This window comes from Vitis riparia, chromosome 18 (genome assembly GCF_004353265.1).
Source record: "Vitis riparia cultivar Riparia Gloire de Montpellier isolate 1030 chromosome 18, EGFV_Vit.rip_1.0, whole genome shotgun sequence".
In the NCBI taxonomy this organism is placed as follows: domain Eukaryota; kingdom Viridiplantae; phylum Streptophyta; class Magnoliopsida; order Vitales; family Vitaceae; genus Vitis; species Vitis riparia.
The window spans coordinates 22,669,757-22,694,764 of NC_048448.1; the positions used below are offsets into that span (position 1 = coordinate 22,669,757).

Consider the following 25,008-nt stretch of genomic DNA (forward strand, 5'->3'; position numbering starts at 1 on the left):
CTCATTTAAGTATTGGGTGCATTGATCGTCCTGGTTTTTTTTCCATTTCTTCAATGATTCCCGTCTTTCTTTGTCTTCTCAAAATTTGATTATTAGGGTTAAGATCATTCCAGCCTATGGCTGTTTTCTACAAAGTGAACAAATTTTTCAACAAGCAGGTTCTTTCGAGAGGGTCTAGGATCTTAGAAAGAGTGAAGGTACTTAAGCAAAAGATTTTTCTCATTTGTTTTAATGAAGTGTTCATGTATTTTAACTGTTACTGCATAACACGTGATGTAGCTATGCATGGGCCCATGTTGCCATTTTGCTCAGATTTTCATGTTGTAATGGTAAATATTTCTTAGATCCATTTAGTTAAATTAAGCCTAAATTTGCTAATAATTTAAGTGCTTGAAATCTTAGTGACCTTTCTATGTGAAGATCTCATGTTTCTTCTAGCTCAATTTTTGTTGACATTGGGCTTGTAAAGTTAGCCTAAAATTCATGGTTGTGTGTTAATTGACATGAAAATAAGAGATGGCCCTTTTCATCATTAGATTGGATTAGGCACACACCCCGCACCGCCACTCCCCCACACCGCCACTCCCCACACACCACCACATGAATCTGACCTTATACATGGCCGAAATGGCTTTCTAAGGAGACCAATGAGTTTCTCTCTAAGTGATTTTAGAATCAATCCACCAGTCTAAAGGCCAAATATAGTCTAGAGTGCCAGATGCCACCCTTTGTTTTCTAGGAAATCTCCTTGTCTGTTTACCACAAAGAGCCCTGTGCGAAAGCATCATTGCCTAATCTCAATCACTCTTGTGCTTAGCTTGGTGACTATAATCCACCCAATCAGATGACCTCCACTTGGTTTCCTAGGGCCCTTAAGAAGCCCTTTGGATCTCCTCTGTTATTTCTGCCACACTATTAGGCATTCTGAAATTGTAGATGTAAACTTAATTGTACCTTTTTAGGGGTAGTCATAAATTTGTTTTTAATACGAGTCCATTTTTCTTGTTAGGCAAATAAGAATATACTAAATTAGTGCTTGAAAAGAGGGGGCCCAAACCTAGGTATGTAGTTGTATATAAGGAACACTTAAAGCACAAACAAGAAGAGCTCAACCCATTCCCTACTCATTGTTAAAATTTAACAATAAAAGATTTCCATTCCTGAAAGATATACTCAATGATGAATCCTTGCACCAACAAATATTTCAAATAGAAATCTCAGTTTCAGAATTAGTGGCCTCACCTGTTCAAAATCCTTTGATTCTGCTGTTTTTTTAAAGCTATGATGTAGAGAGGTTACCATCAAAGCCAAGGTGATCACACATTATTTATCAAAACTTTCATCTAGGGAAACTTAAAGCATTAATTGCGTATGACAATGATATTGTTGTCATTGGAGATGACCAAGAAGAGATTATGGGTTGAAATCATACTTAGTTGAAGAATTTGAAATCAAGGACTTGGTAAGCTTTGATATTTCCTTAGAATTGAGGTGGCTAGATCAAAGCAAGGATTATCAATTTCTCAACAGAAGTACATACAAGATTTACTTAAGGAAATGAGTATGCTTGGGTGTAAACCAGTTAAGACACCTATTGAACAAAATCACAGACAAGGAGAGAAATCTGAAGGCCAACTAATTGATTGAGGCAACTACCAACAGATGGTGGAAAAACTAATTTACTTGTCACTCACAAGACCAAACATTGCATATGCTGCGAGTATGGTAAGTCACTTTATGCATGCTCCACTTAGACCCCACTTAGAAGCTGCATACTGGATTTTGAGATATTCGAAGGCAGCTTCTGACAAGGTTATCTTATTTAAGAAGGGTAAAGAGTTAAAGTTAGAAGCCTACACAAATGGAGACTAGGCGAGATCTATTGTGAATAGACGATCAACTATGGGATTTTGTACTTTCTTGGGAGGTAATCTTATCATTTGGAGAAGTAAGAAATAATCAGTTGTACACTGTTCAAGTTCGAGAGCAGAATTTAGAACTATTGCATAAGATATTTCTGTACTTCTTTGGATTAAGATCTTACTTAGGGATCTCAAGATCAAATTTTAAGAACCTATGATATTGTATTGTGATAATAAATTTGCCATCAATATAGCTCACAACCTAGCCCATCACTATCGAACCAAGTATGTGGAGGTTGACAGATATTTTATAAAGGAAAAGTTGGATGGTGGTCAAGTGTGCATGCCATATATTTGTACTACTAATCAACTAGCCAATGTTCTCACTAAAGGACTCCCAAGTTTAGCATTTCAACGAATGACTGACAAGCTGGGAATGCAAAACATCTTTGCACCAACTTTAGGAGGAGTGTTGGAAGAATTGCAATTGGGTTGTTGACCATGTAATATAGTTTCCATATTTAAGTGTTGTATAGTTGTACAATATTATAGATCCTAAGGTTTTGCTGGGATTAATTTGTTTCCTTGTTAAATTTGCTGTTTCTTTCTTTAGATTCTAGAGTCAAAAGCTTTGTTCAATATATAGCTCTGTATCAAACCTTAGAAGGAATAAGAAAAGAATTATTTTCTCCTGCCTTTCTTTAATTTTAGCATGATACAAGTATAGGGATGAGAAATTTAGAAATGTGAAATCTAAAAATTGGGAATTACACAGAAGTGATCATCCTCATGCATCAGGTTGCATCACTAAGACAGCCAGCACAACCAAATAGCTGGATGGAAAAAGAAACTAAGAAAAACCCTAATGGTAGGATCATTAGATGTTTCTTATTTATTTTTTTATGGTTTCTTGATGATTAAGTCATTTATGATCGTAATAAGGTGATCTTCTTTCTTGTTCTATGGAATCAACAACACTCTAGATACCTAGTTTTTGGTATATTCTTTAATAAATCTACAAGTTTTAGAAGATGCTGCATTTTATTTGTTACTCAACCATTTTTATATACTTGTTGCATTAAGTGGTGCCAGAGTTATGTCATGTTTGGTGCAGGTAAACAACTCTCAAGTATTATTCTTCATGAATTTATTCATTAGCAGCCAATAGAGAAGTGAAAGGTTTGTTTGGTGAAGTTTTTTAAAACAATTCTCAAAAAATTATTTTTGAGAATAGTTCTTAAAAATAGTTCTCAATTGTTTTTAGCAACAAAATTCAGTTTAAGAACTCAAATATGAAAAACATTTTTCTTGTCTTATTCTAAGTTAAATCATTATGCATTTATGTACAATGCAAAAATTCTCAGCCTATTCTTTATGTTTCCCGTTGTCTTTCAGAACACTATAAAAACCACATGAAAATACCTCAAATTTGTTTTAAAAAATCATCATGTTTTCAGAAAAAAATATCAAAGAAATTTGTCCAGTCAAAAATTTGCCAAATGTGTTTTTAAGTTAGAATATGTTGGATCTCTTTATCCAGATGGTTTAAGGTTGAGTATCTGCAGACGAATTAGTTTAAGATCTTGGTGAAATTTTGATGTTCAAGAATAATTTGTAAACAGACCTTAAGGTTGTGGTAGTTGGAATTTGGATGTGGATCATGGGAACTAGAGTTTGTGTTCCATTAGGAGCTCTTATGATTGGGAATTAGTGGTAGGGGTTTCTATAATGCTCATCTCATTAACAACTTATGCATTAGGGAGGCCAAGGGGGATACTCTGTTGTAGAAGTTTCTTTTAAGTTTCTCTTCTAGGTGCTTCTTTTAGGCATTCTCTTTGTTTTCCAGCTTTGAAGGTTTGGGTTCCTAGGGTTCAATTCAAGGTGTGCATTTTTCGTACGGAGGTAGTATGAAGTAACTTAAGTAAGATCCTTGCCATGGATCAGTTGATGAGAAGATGTGTTTTGGTTAACTGACTTACTTTTATCCTTGGCACATGGAGTCTCTACTGGCTCCATTGCTGTGGTGTTACTTTTTCCATCTAGAGATTTTCTGGGTTTTTCTTGTTTTGTGAAGGAACACTTTGTTAGTTGGTGCAGCTTTGAGAAAGGAAGACGAAAATACTAGAAAACACTACTTTTCTTTCGTTTTTTTTAATCTGTTTTGGTGCATTGGAAGGAGTGTAACCAAAAGTATCTTTGAAGGGGTGTTGTTTGTGTTAGCTGAAAGCTCTCTTTATTGTGGCTTTGTTTCATTAGTCCAGAGATCCTCTAAGGCAGGGAAATTTGTCATTATCGGATTCTTTGGATGGTATTATGTTGGTGGGGTTTGCTTTCTCGTGGTGCTTTTTATTGTATTTGCCAGGTTGGACCTCTGGTCTTTTAGCAGAACATAATATTAATTATGGTTAATAAGTAACCATTTTTTGTGCTGATTATAGTTTAAAGCTGATTCTAACTTGTTTGTCTATAATGTTCAAGAGTGACTTAGGATGATGTTGCCCATTGCTTGTCTGTGTTTTTATTGGTTTAATAGATTCTTTATTCTTTGTTATAATATTGCAGAATCGATTTCCCCCAAATATATCTCTACATACTTGTTTCTACCATTTCTTTTTAGTGTTAAAACAATTTTATATGGCGTAATGAGAATCACTGAATTGACATATTGGCCTTTTTTCTTCTTAAATGTATATAAGCAGCTATTTCCAGGGCATCCCTGAGGCAGTTTCTGAAACGAGCAAGGAGGCGGTTGTGCATGCTGAACTTGAATATGGAATGATGCAGACTCGGCCCCACCTGATCGTTCCCTATTTCTTCAATTTGTCTTTTTTTTTTTTTCGTTTTTTCATTTGTGTGATTTATAGTCATTTTTTGCCTTTGAAATGCTTGGGCTGTTGTTTTGTGTTGCCACTTTAGAAGAAAGCAGTCTTTATTTTGCTGAACATGAGCTTTAGTACTTAAAATTGTAGAGTAGAAAGCCCATTGGATTCATTCACCAGGAATCATTTTCATCTGTGGTTCGGAATTGAGATCCATTTTTAGTAGGAAAAATCATCGCTTTTTAAGCTCAATATGTATTTTCTGTATGGTTTATTTAACTTGTGGAGTTTTAGTTGATCGAATTACATGTAATCGAACTCCTATTCTTTGAGATTGCATGGGAAGCTTTGTTTTACTTAGAAATCTGGGGATGTTCCATGTACTGAAATAATATGAATTGATTTCAAAAATTCCATATAGGAAACAGAGTTCTGATTATTTGCAGACCTATTGGTTGAACTGGTAAAACGCTAGCCTTCTTTCACCAGGCTTTTTACTGAATCACTGAAATCTTCCAGCACAATTGGGGATGGATCTTGGCATGGCGGCATGTATGCAGGAGGTGGAAGGATACTGGTCTCAGGCGTGCCGCCGTCCTTCACTATGAAAACAGTGTCCATACCCCAGGTGAGATGTCGATCCAAATGACAGTGCCATAGCCATACACCTGCATGCAACCATCCTTATCAGTTCCAATGATCAACATCGGTTTTTATAGTATACTTGTATAGTCCTGAAGAATACACCCACCAGGATTATTTGCTACAAATCTGAGGGCACCCATCCATTCTGAGGAACTGTAACGGTGTTCCGTTCAGGTGGGTCAACCAAATTAAACCCTTGGGGATCAGTCTCATTGTCGAAAACTCCATAACCTGACCCAATCACATAAAAGGTATAACCATGTAGATGCAGTGGATGATCTTCGGGTGTATACTGCAGATTAGTTCCCTGGAATATGATCTCCACTGATTCATTGTAGTTGAGGACCTTCACCTTAGTCGCCTGCATTGTTACATCGGAAGGCATATCGTACCCGGTGAAGTTAAAATAGTAGGACGGATGGTCTGGGAAATCTGTGGTATAAACTCCACCAACATGCCTGTAATAAACCCTCATTTGGAGACCATCATAAACAATAATCCAGGAAAAAAAAAGACTGAAAAAAGAAAAGAAAAGAGAAATAAAAAACACAGTGGAGTACCTGTAGTAGGCTTGCAGCACATCCATCTCGGGGTTCAGAAAACTAATGTTGTTCAAGCTTGAAGCTATGTAAGTCCCTGTTGTCCCCTCATCTTCATAGACCACTGAATTCATTGCCACTGTGATGTACATTCTAGTAGTTATATCTAGAGGCACATTCACTGGGTGCTCTGGGCTTGCTAAGCTCCGAAACTGGGACAAAAAGCTGTATGCAACCCCCAATTGGTGGTAAGCAGGAAGGTTGGCTGGAAAGGAAGGTGCGGCCGGGGGTGTGTAGTTGCCTCTATATTGAATAATTGCAGTAACATTTGAATCATCGAAGTCGGGAACTTCAGGATTTTCAGATACAAACTGCCTGGCAGCCATGTAATAGTAACTTGGAGCCTGGTCCATTGTGACCAGGACATCCATGGTTTGTCCGGGGTGATCATTATGAAACTGGTGACAAATGGTTTGGTGTAGGTTCCGTCGGTGCCAACAACAGTGAGGTTGTGGCCGGATATGGCGAAGAAGGTTTCCGAGTTCATGATTGCATTCACTATGCGAAGAAGATAGGTCTTGCCATAATCCACCAGTAAACGATATGTTGTTCCTGCAACAAATTAGTCATGAAGATCAATAGATGTTGGTGCTTGTAACTCTTCATACGCAGGATACATTTATTGCTAGTTGTATGTTGAGGTACCGTTGGAGCATGCTGCAAAATCTCCTGGCTGGCCGTTGATGGTGTAAGCATCTGATACCGGAGTAGATGAAGTGGAATTTTGGAGCAGAGCCTCCTGAACCAGCAAGTTCACATCTCCAGTGAACCAAGATGCTGCAATAAGAAAATAGTAAGATCAACACCTAAATATCCGGAATTAATCCATTCCATTCATTGTAGTTTAATAGAAAAAAAAAAAATCATTCTCATGGTACTAGCTAGTTATGGCCATCTTTTTTTTTTTTCTGTTGAAAGAATAGTGCTTTTTGTTCTCATCCTCGCTTGTTCCACATAAGGCTCTTGGTCCCTTACCTAATTTTCCAAAGTAAACAAAATCACATGGACTCTCAATTCCCCGACCTACTTCTCAAGACTAGAAATCCATTGTAGTAAAAAATATTTGCAGAGTTACCAAGCACAATAACTTCTTCAGCATCAGGCTTGGGATATGGATAGGTGGTTCCTTCAGCTGGCAAAACAACAATAGCACCATGGACAGTGGCCCTTGTCCAGTTACTGTGGGCATGCCACCAAAGAGTTCCTTCCTGATCTTTACCCAATATCACCTCGTATGTGAAGTTTGTTCTTGGTTGAATGCTGCACTGTGTGATGTACTCTGGGCCGTCCGACCATGGATTCCTTGTTTGCTCCACTCCATGCCTAACAATTTCCCCTTTCTTATTATTTGTTCGTGAGCTTTACTCATATAAATAAATAGTTAGTTCCTTCATTTGTAAAGAGTAGCTAAAGAACTGTCATTACCAATGAATGGTGACACCATAGTCGCCTTCATTCTGCACGTTTACGTAGACGTATCGCCTCTGTGAATCCGAATGACTGGCCCTGGAAAGCTTTCATTCACAGTCAGCATGCTTTTTGTGCTGCACAGCCTTGTGAAATTGGACTTCTTCAGCTACAGGACATCAAAAAAAGAGGCAATGTACAATGTGAGTAGCAACAAAGACCTTGGATTCTGATCAAAGCAGGCAAGTGTTAAGGTAATACTCACAACAAAGTCATAGTAGTGGGCGTCTCCTTGGACACTGCAAACAAGCATTCCACTCATAAGCACAAGCACAAGCAACTTCAAGAAAAAACCCATCTTCTTCAACCCCATGGCTTCTTTCCTGCTTCGTTGCATTGACTGAGATGCAGGTGGTGAGATAAAACTTTATATAAGAAAATGTGACAGATTTCTCATTTCCTTGGACTCCTTTCCTCTTTGATACTTGACTTCTGGTTACTGCCCCACCTCTATTTTCCACCCACCAACCAACAGTCCAATTGACAAGAATTTCACAAGAAAAAAAAAGTATCACCAGCTGATAGCTATCCTATGACGTGCAGAAATGCTTTGCAAATCACTGTCCAGTCTTCTGCTTAAATTCAGCCTCCATAACTGACTATCCTACGATAGGCAGTAATGTTTTGCAAGCCACTGTCCAGTCTTCTGCTTAGATTCAGCGTCCATAACTGACTCATTGAATTGTATACATGACTGCTGCTAAATATGTACATGACCAAGGCTAAATCCAGGCAAAAAACTTGGAAGAAAAAATTGGAAAATATATATAAAATTCCGAACAAATCAGCCTATTTAATCCAAAATTTTAGGTTATTAGATAACTTTAACACTTAAAAAGCGTAAAAATTAATTAAATAATAAGTTTTAAGTTAATTAAAAGATAATAGTTATTTGTGAGTGATTGTTATGGTTAAAATAAACGTTTCTTTATTTTTTTTGGGAGATTTACTAACTGATTAAATTTTTAGTTGAAGACTCATAAGAAATGTTAATAATAGTTAGGTGTATAGATTGGTCGTGGTTCCTTTTTCTTACGTGTGGAAGAAAGTTAGGTTTGAGGGTAACCCTTGAATTGCATGCAGAAAGCAAAGAAGCAAAATGATTATAGTAATTCAGCATGTACGGATGTTTTGTGTGTACGGGGGTGCAAGAAATTTAGGTAGCTCAAACTGACGGCAAAAATTTTACGATATATTATAGAAATATTGCGGAAATTTTGGATGTCGGCTGACCGCAAAATGAATGGAGTGGAGATTAAGCCAGCAAACAATCGCCCATATATCGGTGATGTTTTTGTCCACTCCCATTTTTTGGTGACATAGAAGAGAAAACGTGCCCAACTGGAAAAAACGTTCTTTTGGTTCGATGGTTAGAAATGAATTATAACGTTAAAAAGAAAATCCAATAACTATTTTGGCTTAATTTTTTTTTATTCTTTTAAAAAATACTTTATTTTTAATCAATTTCAATCACAATTTAATTGAAGCTCTTTTGATCTCTTATTACTCAAATTTTATTAGTGATTGCTATCAAAAGTTTATAAATTTGGGAATTTGATATTAAAGTTGTGGATTAACTCTAAATCAAGGTTGATAAATTGTTTTAAGGTATATATGTAATTTAATTTAAATTATTTAATTAGTAGAAATTTAATAATTTAAATGATTGAAATTATTAGTTTAATTTTAATAATAGTTTAACATTAAACATTAATTATACTCACTTGTATTTATATATTGAATTTCATTTATATGCATTGTTTAATCTTCATTTTATTTACTAACATTATATTGTAAGTTTAAATGTCTATTATATTTAAATCACCTAATTAGTACATTTTCAATAAAAACTAGTAATTTATTTAGTGTTTTTAAATTTAGTATAGTATTGAAATTAAATTATAGTTAACTGTTTATTCAATTTCATATTATGGATAGTTAAGTTTCAATTGTAGTTAACTTTAATATAAGTTTTATATTCAAATTAAACTTTAGTCTATTGTTTATCAAATATCATTTATATATATAGTTCTATATTTTTAATTCATTTAATGTAATTACAAGTGTAAGTGCAAGTGGGAGTGGAGTAGCGGGATGAGATCCTACTTAAAAGCATTGTACACTAATGGAGCAGAATAGAAACATTCTATTGGTTGAACATAGATTGCACTTGAGAAATCCTTGAAGTTTTGATTTTTTCGGTTTACTTCACCCTTCATCCTCACATCCAAGATGTCCCAAGAGGATTTCAAGGTCATCATTATTCATGAAATATGCCTATAAATATATTAAAAAAAACTCTAAGAAAGCATGAGAAAGTTGGGCATATACAAGATGACATATAATTGCTTAGTTGAAGGGTGCTTTTAATGATATACTCAAACTTAAGATGTGATATTGACACTCGTTTGTTAAAAAAAATGGAGATGCGTGACAGTTACCAACCAGTCATCACCTTGGCCTCTTTGGGGGCAAAGGGATAGAGTTTTCATGGTAAGGAAAAACACCATTCAATAATGAAGGACTTGAGGATAAGTCTCTATACTCTATTGCTGATGTTAGCTCAACCACTAGCTCACCAATTGGGGAGTTAAAGCAAAACAATCCCTTTGACCATTCTATTTTTTTCACTTCTTTATTCTCGATGACCATGTTGGTAATGGCTACTGGCACTAAATATGTGGAAGAACAACTAGTAGAAATGGCTTGTGCCATCGATAAACTCACCAAGACTACATAGGAGAAAGATCTACAAATAACCTCTTTCATAAACAAGGTCAAAGCACAAGCACAAAACACAGTTGAGTTGAGTTAAGGACTCACTCATCCCTTGGGAATCACATCTCCAAGTGATGTACCGCATGCGTCTAAGTTGGTGTAAGTCGAGAGACAAACCGTTGAATCTGCCTCGATGGCATCGCTGTCTATCCAAAAACTTTAGGACATGATAACTAACACCATTAGAGTGTAGTATGGTGGACCCTCATAAAGTACACTCATTTACTCTAAGCCTTACACCAAGAGGATTGATAACTTATGTATGCATGTGGGTTATCAACCTCCACAATTTCAATCATTCAATTGGAAAAGGAAATTCAAAGCAGCATGTTTCCCACTTTGTCCAAACTTGCAATAATGCAAGCATGGAAGGTGACCTATTGGTAAAACAATTTGTTCGATCTCTCCAAGGGAATGCCTTTGATTGGTTCATAGACCTTGCACTTGATTTGCATTGACAATTGTGATAAAATGGAGCGTGAATTCCTCAACCTCTTCTATAACACCTTATGAACAATAACCATGATGGAGCTTACCAATACAAAGCAATGGAAAGATGAGTCAGTTGTTGACTACATCAATAATTGGTGTTCCTTAAGTCTTGATTGTAAGAATAGATTATCTGAGGTGTCAGTTGTGGAAATGTGCATATAAGGAATGCATTGAGGTCTTTTGTATATCCTCCAAGGAATACGACCTTGCACCTCCGAAGAATTGGCTACTTGGGCACATGACATAGAACTCAGAATAGCCAACCATGGTGTAACGAAAGATCCTATCATCGACCAACAAAGGGAGATAAATGATGGGAAAATGGGTGACATGACCTCAAAGAAACCTGTCCAGGAGTCAATGATGGTATATATGACTCCCATTAAAATTTCGGTAAGAGATAAAAAGGAGGTAAAAGAGGTTGCATCAACCCAAGAAAATGAGAGGTGTCGGCTCACCTTGAAGGAGTTGGAGGAGAAGAAATATCATTTTTCCGACTCTAATGTGCCTAGCATGTTGGAAGACTTGCTCTAGAAAAAAGTTATTGAACTACTTGAGTGCAAGTGCCCGAAAGAAATGGGTTGCGTTGATGATCTGACTACTATCGTTACCACTGAATTGTTAGCCACCCGGTGGAAAAATGTTTCACCTTAAAAGAGCTTATAATGAAACTTGCTAGACAAGGAGAATGCTAAAATTTTGATTTTTTTGCTTTCGTTACATAGGATCTAAAGGCTTAGGATAGTTTGCATGCACCTACACGATTCAGAGTATGGGAATGAAGAGATCTAGGGTCCTAATAGGACCAATTAGACATATTAGAGAATTGATTGATTAGACTAGTGGGTTAACTTTTAAAAAAAAAATTGAGCCATTTTAAGCAACATTGACCAGTATTGAACTAGTAGATCAACGAATTGGATTGGAGAATTGATTAATTAGATTAACGGTTTGATTAAAATGAGAAAAAGGGAGGAGAGGGGAATTAGATTTTGACCAACAGTAGAAAACAACTTTTCCCCTCTTTAAGTACCCTTATTTGTTTCCACATCCTAACCAGGTTAACAACATCTCGTCTATTAGGATAAAATAATAAAATATAAAGTTAATGAAATGTGAATAAAAAGATAATAAATATGAAGTTAATGATGTAAATTTTTATTTTTTATATATGAAATATCTTCTCAACAATAAAATATTATAAATTTTTTTGTTTAATTAAATTAAAAATATTAATATATTTACATTTATATGATGTAAGAGGAGAATATAAAAGATAAAAGAATGAAATATTTAAAATTTAATTTCTATAATTACTTTTAATTTTAATTTTATATATAATAATAATTATAATAACTTTTTCGGTTTAGTAATTGGTTGAGTTTTAAAAACATTAATTCGGGTCTTTGAGAACATATTTTAGAGAGTAAAAAAACTCCCTAGTCCTCTCATATAAATTTTCATTTATTAAGAATTTTTGGATAATTGATAAGATGGTGTCACATGTATATATAAAAGATTCATAGGAGAAATATTTGGTAACAACTGTATGTGCCCTACCTGCTAAGTGATTCTTTTATTTCTCTTAATTTGAGAAAAATAAGTTTAACAATATTTTGACCAACTTGTTTTGATGAGCCACTAAATGAAGACTTTCAAACCTTTTATATATTTGGTGGCCTAATGAAGACACCACCAAGGTATGCTAAACCCAATTAGCTCCTCAGGTCCTACTCTGAGCTTGGCTTAGTAGCTTAAGAAAAAAAGAAAGTATAAATAGAATCTCCCATATAGAGCCATTATATGGGATGCTATTATTTTAGGAAAGAAGCTTAGGGGAGGTAGGATATGTAATTTATTTAAGAAAGGCAAATTATATTCAAGTGCTTGTATAGCCTAATGGTAGCCATCTATTTTTATTTAAAATCTTTAAGTTCAGAGAGACATTTGCATCTCTTGGGCACAAGGTGGCTCCTGGGCACAAATTTAATGAAGTTTGTGGCCATAGGGCACCAAAATGGTATTAGTGTCATGCGGTTGCAGGGCCATAGTGCCTCCCCCCCCTAAAATTTTGATAGAAATAGAGTGAGCAGAGGAGAGGGAGGAGACTTAAGGTTTGATAGGTGAGGACATTTTCATCCTATTACATACAATTTTTTTAGAAAAGAAAAAAGAAAAAAGGAAAATGGCTAATAGCGAAATACATGTAAGAGCATGGTATGAGATGTGGGGGGCCCTATTTCAACAACAAAGCAGAGAGAGCCCCTGTTTTCTTAACCAGAAGGAGGAGCTCTCATAAGCAGATCAGGTACCCTCATTGAGTTATGATGTTATAATGAAAAGGAAACAGAGCAGAGAAGAGAAGAAGAAACAGAGTGCTCATTTATTCTCGTTCATCATACAGAGAAATAGGAGGCGGGCAAAAAGAGTGCTGTAAATAATCTGTAACTAACTCCAGCTCATCCTCTTAGAAAAATACAAAAGCAGCTGTCTAACTAACAGGACTTTTATTTTTACAGTTAAGATCATCTTAATAGATGTGGCTTGGAATTGATATGGTATACTTGGATCAAATCTTACTTATAGTGTTGACTACTCCATCTGCATCATTGAAATCTTCAAGGCGAATAGGGGATGGAGTTGTGCAGGGAGGCATGTAATCAGGAGGTGGAAGGAGACTAGTTTCTGGTGTGCCACCATCCTTCACTATGAAAACAGTGGCCATACCCCATGTGAAATGCCGATCCAAATGACAATGCCATAGCCACACACCTTCAAGAAAATCATCCACACAATCAGTTTCGAAAATTAGCATCTATGATTCATCTATAAAACGAGTGGATGAAAAGTTGAGGAAGAACATACCTGGATTGTCGACTCTAAGTCTGATGGCAACCCACCCATTCTTAGGAACTCTAACCGTGTTTTGTTCAGGTGGATCAACCAAGTTATAGCCTTTAGGATCAGCCACAGGGTCGAAATTTCCAAAACCCATGCCAACCACAAAAAAGGTAAATCCATGCAGATGAACTGGATGATCTTCAGCTGAAGTTAGCAAATTTGTTCCCTGGAATACAATCTCCAATGTTTCATTGTAATTCAGCACCTTCACCTTGGTTGCTGGCTTCGTTATGGCAGAAGGCAAATCGTCCACACCAGTGAAGTCAAAAAAGGAAGGCGGGTCGTCTGGAAAATCTGTGGTGTAAACCCCACTTATGTGCCTGAAATTAAGGATTTGGAATCATTAGGAAGCAAATATTAAAGTCCATGTTTTTTAGTAGTAGGCAACAAAGGTATACCTGTAGTAGGCATCCAATATACTAGAACTGGGATCCATGAAACTTATGTTGTTCAAGGTGGAAGCAATATGGGGGACTATAATTCCCTCAAATGTATAGCTGACCAGATTAATTGAAGCTGTTATGAACATTCTGGTAGTTACATTTTGGGGCACATTTGCTGGGTGTTCTGGGCTTGCTAAGCTCCTGAGCTTGCTGGTGAAGTTATATCCAGCATCTAATTGGTAAAAAGTGGGAAGCGTAGTGGGAAGGGAAGGAGAAGCTGGTGGGGTGTAGTTGCCTCTATACTGAAGTATCGCGGTGGCGGTCATATTGGTAAAGTCAGGTACACTTGGGTCAATGGTGACAAATTGTCTTATAGCCATGTAATAGTAACTTGGGGTTTGGTTTGCTGTGATCAAGACATCCATGGTTTGTCCTGGGGTGATCATTAAGTAATTGGTAACTAATGGTTTGGTGTAGGTTCCATCTGTGCCAACGACTGTCAAGTTGTGCTCAGAAATAGCAAAGAAGAGTTCTGAATTCATGGCTGCGTTCACTATGCGAAGAAGATAGGTCTTGCCATAATCCACAACCAAACTGTATGCTGGCTCTGCCACACAGGAAACAAACATGGTGATCATCAGATCTAAATTTATAAATGTACAACGACTTGAAATTCCTCTTCAACTTTTGTCATATATATGCATAAGTCTGTTAGAAATGTTAACTAGTTATATGCTTAATTACATACCACTAGAGCATGCGACTAGATCTCCAGGAAAGCCATTGATGGTGTAAGCATCGGATTCGGGTGTAGTAGCATTATAATGGATCAGGTCATACTCAAGCTCCGCGTTCTGGTCTGCATCATACCAACATGCTGCAGGTACATGATCATGAGAAGCTGCTCTTCCTAAAAATATACAAAATCATAAATTTTGATGAAAATATTTGCATACCCAATACAATAACTTCTTCGCCATCAGGCTGGGGAAATGGATAGGTGGTTCCTTCAGCTGGCAAAACCACGATGGCACCGTGCACAGTGGCCCGTGTCCAGTCACTATGGGCATGCCACCAAAGGGTTCCTTCCTGATCTTCACCAAATATCACCTTCTGTGTGAAGCTTGTCCCTGGTTGAATCTGGCACTGCGTGATGTGATCTGGGCCATCTGACCATGGATTCCTTGGCTGCTTCACTCCATGCCTAATAACAAAAATGACATCTATAACATTTATTCTTCAGCTTTAACGTCTTATTAGTTATTAGTTAGTTCCTTCATCTTCTAAGAATGTAGGCAAAACTCCAATTCTTTTATCTAGTTTATATGGGGAGTGTCAGTATGAGAAAGAGATTCAAGTGTCCTCACCAATGAATGGTGACCCCATGACTCCCTTCATTCTGAACATTGATAATAGCCGTATCGCCTGTGTGAACATAAACCACTGGCCCTGGGAAGCTCTCATTTACAGTCAGCATGGTCTTTGTGACACACAGCCTTGTGAAATTGGTGTCCTTGAGCTACAAGAAGACCAGCAAAATGGAAGAATATGAGTATATTAAAAAAAAAAAAAACTAAATAACAAACAAGGTCCATAGATATCAGAAAAGCAGGTAAGAGGGATCCATTGATTAAATTAACCAAGGCAGTGCCAAAAGCATAACTCACAACAAAATCATAGTAGTGCGTATCCCCTTCAGCAATCCTGCAGACAAGCATCAATCCACTCGAAAGCACAAGAAGCAGCAACTGTACGGAAGAATCCATTTTCTCCAACGCCATTATTTCTTCACTCTCCCTCTTCTAATATACGTCTACAGAGAGGAAGGAGGCCAGTTAAAATTTGGCTCCTAAATGCTACTTCATTTAAACCAAGTGTCTATAAGAACAACGGTTGGTCCTGAGTTAGTTGGACTGGCCCAGGTTTGCCTTTGGTTGATTTCTTGTTGTTTCAATTTTAGGTGGAGTCCATGGTCTGACCTCTTTGTTCCTTCCCCACTTGTGTCTCCCCCGAAATTGCCACGTAGGCTAGAAAAACGTTGCCAAACAACATTCGACTCACGGAATGTGAAAAGATCAAAATTAATTTATGAAATTTTAATTATTTGAGTTTGTAATTGAAGTGAAAGCCAAACAACATTCCAATGACCAGTGAAATGTGAAAGCATCAATGAATATTTACTGATTTATTGATAAATAATTATTTATTAATTTAGGGACAGTATTATGTTTGGTATATATATAATGTATAAATCAAAAAATAAGGGATGTGGTCAAAGAGTTAATATATAAATGTCTAAGATACTACAAAAAGAAGAGATGTTATTAATTGTAAAAAATAGAAAAACTCCTATAAAAAAGAGATATGATCGATGTAAAAATTTAATATTCCTAGAAGATAAATAGGCTTGAAGTGTGAATGGTTCCGAGAAAAAGTTGAATTAAGAAAAATAGAACTTATAAGAAATTTCTCGATATTGTATCATGGTTTGCTAATTTTTGGATAGACTTCTTCACTTATTAATTTATATTTCCTTAGGTCTCTAAAGATTTCTAAAAAAATTATTATATGAGGCATTTAGTAATATTACCAATTTAAACATTGATTTGAGTTTGAATCGGAAAATTTTATTATTTAAGTGAGAAGTATTAACAATTTTGATACCATTTGTAATACCCTGCTTTCGTTTATGTAGATATTGTTTGTTATAATATCAAACGGTTCTTACAACTTTAAAACGCGTTTATAAGGTTAAAAAAAACTCATACATATATAGGTTTATAAACTTTTTTTACCCACCAGTGTGAGAATAAAATTGGTGGATGAAAATTATAAAACTATATTTGAAAAATGACCTTGAAAAGGTGAATAAAAAAAAAAGGGAAATAACCATCAACAACACTAATTTTTAAGATAAAGTTAAATAAAATAAGAATTAAAATGTGATTAATTGGAAGATTTTTTTTTGAATATCAATGTTTAAAATAGTATCTAATAAATGAAGCAATGAACTAACTATTGATATTTTGAAATTAAAATTGTGAAGAAGTAAATGTTAAAAGATTTGTGCTAACATTAATGTTTTGGAATTAAAATTTAATAGATAAAATAATAAATTCATAAATTGAGTGTTCCTTGAAATGGATGAAATAAATATTTGCATTCTAAAACAAAGAAGATTGAGGAGAAAATAAGAGAAATTTGAAGGAAAAAAATCAACTCAAAGGTTATCTTAATCTAATCCTATTTACGAGATTCAATTTGAAAGAATTTTTAAGTTTTTGATATAATGAAATTACCTACTCAATTAGGTGAAAAGTAAGTTTTAATTCACTAATTTAAAAAATATATATAGAAAAAAAAAGCCTTAAAATTTATAAATCATATTATCAAGTAAAATGATATTTTAGGAAAAAATTATTTGATTTATAAAAAAGTGTATATATTTTAAAATATTTTTAAATGAATAATGATAAAATTAAAATTCAATTATATATATATATATATATTTTAAATAGTGAGTCAAACCCACTTTTTCTGTGATTTTTTGTTTTTTTCTTTCGAAATACATGAATGTTTGCTAGAAGTTGGACTAGGCTCCTTTGTCCACCTTTGGAGAGATATTTAGATGGCTGCTAGGCTTGATGTCTGCCGGAATCCTTACCATGTAGTAAAAGGTAGCTGTAGTTTGCCATATTGTGAATCACACGTAGGAATTCTCTTAATCACATGTGGGAATCCTTTCGGCGTCACATCAGCATAATCTTGACTGGTGGATGTGACCCTGCAACTAACTTTTTGATCTCTGGTTCATCACCCATTGAAAAGTTAATTAATGACTTATTTGACAGTGAGAATGAAAAAAATAAAAAAGTATTTTTATTTAAATTGAAATGAGAATAATGTAGAGACTTTTATTCGAGCATGTCATTGGAAATTGTTTAATAAAGAAATACTCATTTCTAACATAAATATTTGAGGATGTAATTCAAAAGCAGATTTAAAATTTTTTAAATATATTTTATGGTTGTTTTTTTATTCTTTCTAATTTTTAAAAATAATTTATAATTAAAAAATTGATCTAATTAATTGCAAATTACATTAAAATATTCCAGAATACTTTTTTTTTTTGTTGTTGAGTATTAAATGTAATGAAAAACTTAATAATTTACGTGTTAAAAATAAAATAATTTTATTCATTTTAAATAAAAAAATTATCAACAATTATTATTTTAAAATTAGTATCATTCAATTTTAACAAAAAAAAAAAAAAGAAAAAACAATTATGTTTTTAGATGTTCATATCCATATTTTTATAATATATACTAAAATAATATATTTTTATAAAAATATAATTTATGATTTTATTATAATATTACTATCATATTTTACTAAAAAATTATTTATTTTTTAATTTATTTATAATTAAAAATCTATCATGGAAGGAATCTTAGAGAGAGCCAAGGGAAAAAGGTGTGGTATAGAAATGTATGCCTGAACCATAGTTTTGAGAAGTCGACATCTTTGAATGGCAAGCACCTCAATATTTAATATATTATATAAAATTAAAATTAATTATAAGAAATTAGAAATATAAATATAATTCAATTTTTTTAAAAAATATTTTATCTTTTATATTTGATTTCATGGAATGAAACGATGATAACTTTAAATATAAATATATTAATATTTTTAATTTTATTTAATAAAATATATATAATATTTAAATATGAAGATATATTTAAGATAAAAGGAAAAATATAATATTCAATTCTATTTACATATTAAAAATTACAGATTTTATTATTTTAATACTTATCATTGTAAAAATAAATATTCACTTAAACATTTATGTTTATTTAAGAATTTAAATTAATGAAACTTCAAAAGAAAACAAAAACAAAAAAAAAAAATTGAAAATCAAAGATTACGTTATTTGGTTTTTGTAATAGTTTGCATATAGCCCAATGGTAGATATTTCCTTAGTTTTGTGCTGCAACCCATGTTGATTCCCCCATGCTGCTGCCACTTGCATTTTCCATCCATCTAACGCATCCCACATCAGAAATTGACATAAAATATTTCTTCCTATAAATATAGATGAGCTTAAGATGAAATTAACAAAGCATTTGGCCCATTAGCAGTGGGCTGAACTGGGGATTAGCCTCTAGGCCCACTCGGTGTTGCCATACCCCATGTGAAGCGTCGGTCCAAATGATGGCATAGCCATATGCTTGTAAAGTACCATCCTTATTAGTTATAGAGTATGTTTGATAGTGATTTTAAGAAGTGTTTCTAGTTTTTTTTAACACTTGAAATTTTTTATCTTTCAAGCATAAAAAAGACTAAAAATACTTCATAAAATCACTACCAAACAAACTCTGCATATTAATATCTATATCAATCACACAAAATCTTAAATATAAGAAAATGTACACAAACTTATGGGATTGAATGTGTCTACTTCCTAAGGTCTTAGATTGGTACAGTCTATAATCATCTTCTATATTCTTAATTCAACACTCTCTTGTGCTCCTTCGAAGCTCTTATGGATTTTATAAGGAAAATATTTAACCTTTGTTGAAGTTGAAGTTGTAAGGTACTTTACAACATATCTCGAAAATTTGAGAGTTAGACATTCAAGGGACTTTTGATAAGAGTATGGTAATTTAAAAAAAAAAAAATTTTAAATTACCATAGTAGAAAAAATAATTCCAAATCTACGACAGTTTTTGCCAGGTAGGAGAGTTGTTTTTTTTTTCAACTTGGAAATCGTCTTTTGAAAAGACGATTTCCACCAAAACAAATATATATCTAAAAAAAAATTAATCCCTCAAAAATCATCTTTTGAAAAGACGATTTCCACCCTAACAAACATATAAAAAAAATTAACCACTCAAAAATCGTCTTTTGAGAAAACGATTTCCACCAAAACAAATATATAAAAAAAATTAACCACTCAGAATTCGTCTTTTGAGAAGACGATTTCCACCAAAACAAATATATAAAAAAAAATTAACCACTAAGAAATCGTCTTTTGAAAAGATGATTTCCCAAAAAAAAACAAAAACAAATTTATTTAAGTGGAAATCGTCTCCCACGAAATCATCTCTTCACCACCCAAATTTCAAACTTGTATACATTTTAATACCTTTAATTATCTCCATATTATAAAAATAAATAATACAATTTAATATAAAAATATATTATAATAACCAAATTTATCTTTCACTATTTGATGTAATGCAGCAATTGAAATTGTGTGATCACTTTGGACTACATTTTGAACTTCTCGTGCAATGAATATGGAGTCTAATTGTGAGTGGTCTTGTGATAGTTTAGGGTAAATACAAGTGTGAGGACCTATGTACTTTGTTATCTCAAACAAACCATGAGATTTACGACGACATGCACGAAGCCTCCAATTACAACCCTCAGACCATTTTTTACACTTTACAGCTTATATATCTGGCTCAGATTCAATAACAATCAAATGTTGATTCCTACATATGGAATGACATTTAACAACATATTGTAAGTCTACCTTACTCTCAAACTGCAAACCCTTAAACAATTCATCTGATTCATTCCATAAGTCAGTGTGTGCTATTAAATCCTTATCAGCCATGGAGTTAATTACATCCCAATTCAATTCTCTAAATATTGGGGAAGGGACATCATGTTCACCACCACCTAGCAATGATGCATCATTTTCTGTATTTTCATTATCCTCCATGTCCATAATATCCTCATTACCATCATCTTCATCAAATAACTCCACATTGCCATCATCATTTTCAGGTAAAATGTCAACATAATTTCCAACTGTCATTACAATTGAATCAATAACCCCCGCCATATCTACCCTAACTATAGGTTCCATGTCATTATCATAACTTTGCATATACATAAGGGAAGATGTATTCGCTTTTACCATTTGTTGACTTGGACCTAGACTTTCAATATGCATTGGGATGGTAAAGCTACTAGGCATGGAGTGATAATTAATGGAAGAAGTTTGAAAATACATTTCAATAGTATTTGGAAGAGGAGATTGTGCAACAACAGTAAACATTATGCTTACATCACCATCATGTCGAATAGGCAAAGGGACATAATTAACAGTACCCCTTCCATTTGGAAAGGGAACTGGATATCGGAACACCATATTTAACTTGGTGTAAGTACGATTAATATTCAGAGCATGACACAATTTTGTTTCTAACTCATCAAATGTTATCATACTATTGATTGAAACACCTTTCTTAGGAGAACGATTATAACATACCTCAAATTCACAATCAATAATTTCACCCCTAGTATAACACAATACTGTGGTGTAACTGTCCAGTATCAAACCTATTCAAAAGATCAACAAAGAAGTATCATTATTAATAAACTTTATGATAATAATTGATATACAATATGTATTTTGCAAATCTATTTTACTAATATTATGGTGCATTGTCCATTACAATATATTTCTTTTCTTTTTTAAAATGGATATTTAAATGTATATAATATAACATTTTAAATGTACATTTACATATTATATAAGATAAGACCGACTCTCGGATAATGTTCTACTTATATTTCTTATATTTTAATATTTTTTAAATAATATTGTATGCAAAAAAAAAAAAAAAAATACTAACAACCATTACTAAATTTATTTATTTTATTTTATTATATATTCTAACATTTTACAATTATATCTTTCTTTTCTTTTTTAAAATGGATATTGAAATGTATATAATATTTTAATATTTAAATATATATTATATACCTTTAATATTCATGGTTACTATTTTATATTATACACAATTACTGTATATATATATATATATATTATACATTAAAATATTCGTTTAAATAAATCAAATAATATTTTAGTTTTATTTCTACTTTTATTTATTTTTTATTTTTATCTCTCAATATCTTACAAGAATTTTTTCAATAATTTAAGACAAATCTTAATTTTTATAAAATATAGAAGATAAATTCATAATTTTGGATAATGTTCTACTTATATTTCTTATATTTTAATATTTTTTAAATAATATTATATGCAAAAAAAATAATTTAACACTATGTAGACCCCAAAATTTGTCCCAATTTTATTTTTACATTAACTTTGAACCCAATTTTAAATCCCGATTACATGTGTTATTTTTTGGCCCACTCACTCTTTTAATTCTTAGTTTTTATTATTTTGTAAATTGTTTTACTTTTATTTCTATTTGTTATTATTATTATATTATATTTTTATATTTTATTTATCACTTTCTCTCTCCTCTCTTCCTTCTTCCATTTGCGCCCCCCTCTCGGTTTTTTTCTCCCCATTTGGCCCTCCACTTTCTCCCCCCATTTCCTAGGGTTTTTTAACTTTTGCGGCAATTTAAAAAAATTATAATTAAAAAATGGTAGTTTTGAAAATATTGATAGATTTACGGCAGTTTTGGCCACGTGGAAGGTGTCTTTTGAAGAGACACCTTCCACAATTTTCAAAATCATGAAAGAATTGAATTTAAGCTAAAAAGAGACACCTTCTACAATTTCAGAAAATTTGATTTATATTAAAGGTGTCTCTTGAAAAAACACTTTCCACGTGGCAAAAAATCCAATATACATTAAAGGTGTCTCTTGCAGAGACACTTTCGACGTGGCAAAAAATCCAATATGCATTAAAGGTGTCTCTTGAAGAGACACCTTCCATAATTACAAAAAAATGGAATTATATTCGGACGCCTTTCATAATTTTTAAAAAATTGGGTTTATACTGAAAGTGTCTCTTGAAGAGACACTTTCAACAAATTTTCAGTGAAAATTTCGGATTTTGAAAAGGGACATTCTACAATTCCCAAAAAATAAAATTAAACTAAAGGTGTCTCTTCAAGAGACACTTTCCACAATTTTCATTATTTGTTAAAAAATTTCGCTTTATACTGAAAGTGTCTCTTCAAGAGACACTTTCCACAATTTCCATACACAGTAGAAAATTTCGAATTTATGCTGAAGGTGTCTCTTGAAGAGACACTTTCCATAAAAGAAAAAAAAAATTCTATCTCTTAATTAGTATTACCTACTGTACAACCAAATGTTTAAAGTTTACCACCTGTATACATTATAATCAGTATTTTGACATTCAATCCAAAACCAATGAAAACAAGTAAACCAAATGTCAAAATCAGCACCTTTCCAAAATAGTAACAATACTATTTTGTGTAAAATAAGTCCAAAATAGATAGAATATTATAGAACTTACATTAATAAAAAGTTAGTTAATCCAAAATATAACAAGTAAAAACATACATCTTGAGTATTTGTCCAAAATAATGATATGCAAAATACTAATAGTATCCAAAATATAAGTCATATGTAGTAACATCCTCAATGTGTACCGCACGAAGGAGCCTTCCTCTTCCGTAGTGGACGTCTATGATGTGCATGCTCCACTATTGGCTCTATGGGGCTAACATGTAACCCTCCATGAGCTCCACGACCACATCTCCTACCGCGTCCTCAACCATGTCCTCGACCACGATTAGTCTTTTGTCCTTGTTGATCATCATTTGCTATATGAACTAACTCCTCATGAACCAATGTAGCCTCTATCGATGGTGGTGATGATGCAACAAGTGGTACTACAGGTGGAGTGGATGGCACCTCCATAGGTGTAATAGGAGTCTCCTGAACAGGTGGCAGGCTAATGTTAGTCGATGGTGCATCTCTAAGAACAGACGTATGCCTAGTCTCTCTAGTATGAGCCCCTTAGCCTCTAGTCCGTACACCTCCTGATCGAGTAATGGGTGATATCGGCTGCTGATGAGGTGGTGGACTACTCCTTGTATGAGGCCCTCCTCCCCTAGTCCGTACACCTCCTGATCGAGTAATGGGTGATATCGGCTGCTGATGAGGTGGTGGACTATTCCTCGTATGAGGCCCTCCTCCCCTAGTCCGTACACCTCCTGATCGAGTGATGGATGATATCGGCTGCTGATGAGGTGGTGGACTACTCCTCGTATGAGGCCCTCCCTCTCTAGTCCGTACACCTCCTGATTGAGTAATGGATGATGTCGGCTGCTGATGAGGTGGTGGACTAATGTCAGTCGATGGTCGCACTCGGGCAACAACTGGTGTATGCCTAATCTCCCTCGTACGAGCCCCTCGTTGTGTAGGTCGTACATCTCCTGATGGAGGCTGGAGCTGTGTAGTAGCATCAACACTAAATGGAGCATCTAAGCGATCCATCTCATGTATGGCCTCTAATACAGTAGTACATAGCTTGCGAATGCGAAAATCATCTGGAGGTGTAATATCATATATCTAGTGTATGCTGGTAGTCTGTAAGTCAAATAAGAGTTAAATTAAATTCTTATAAAAATAAAATAAACTTTAATAAAAAGATAAAACATGAAAATTACCAATAGCTCGTGGAAGGACCCAGTATGAGTAAGAAATCGAATAGTAATGGAGCGATACCACACCATGTATGGATCATGATACCTTAATGAACCTATAGCCATCTCGCTTCTAGCAATATGCTCACACCTAGAGCTCCAACGTCGAATGTAGTCTCCATGTCGAGTAGTCCAATCAACATTATGTCTACCTCTCAAATCACATTTGTGTAAGATTGACTCATTATCACATGGTTGAGGATTCCCTTGACGAAAACCAAACTGCCGCAATACTCGATCAGGTCTATGCCATTCAATTATGTGGAAACATATCAAAGGTGAGATAGTGCACCATATATCTTTCCCAGCAGTACAATAATCCAGAAGACCAACATTCATGTCATCAACATAAGACTGCCATATAATCTGTACCCAAGAAACGTTAGATATAATCAGTGGTTTAGAATTTGTTTAGAGAAACAAGTATAAGAAATGAATCATACTTTTATCACCTGATCTGCTGTAAGTCGATCAAGATGGTGCCTATACTGAGCTAAGACGTGCATTCTAATCGAAGTAGCCCGAAACTCATCTCTCCACCTATAAAATTAAAATAACAAAGCATAGTTAAATAAATAAAAAATGTTAGAATTTAAGTTTAT

At 33.9% G+C, this 25,008-nt stretch overlaps 1 protein-coding gene and 1 pseudogene across 1 annotated transcript; both read right to left on the reverse strand.

Moving 5' to 3' along the window:
- Positions 1 to 5,152: 5,152 nt before the first annotated feature.
- LOC117905550 lies at positions 5,153 to 7,745 on the reverse strand (annotated as a pseudogene).
- A 5,273-nt stretch (positions 7,746 to 13,018) lies between these two features.
- LOC117906025 (putative laccase-9) lies at positions 13,019 to 15,782 on the reverse strand. The gene is made up of 7 exons (XM_034818954.1): positions 15,614 to 15,782; positions 15,314 to 15,465; positions 14,903 to 15,150; positions 14,695 to 14,823; positions 13,962 to 14,553; positions 13,528 to 13,883; positions 13,019 to 13,434 (listed from the first exon to the last, which is right to left on the reverse strand). Exons 1-7 carry the CDS (start codon positions 15,725 to 15,727, stop codon positions 13,232 to 13,234), a joined length of 1,794 nt encoding a protein of 597 aa, XP_034674845.1. The 5' UTR covers positions 15,728 to 15,782; the 3' UTR covers positions 13,019 to 13,231.
- Positions 15,783 to 25,008: the final 9,226 nt, after the last annotated feature.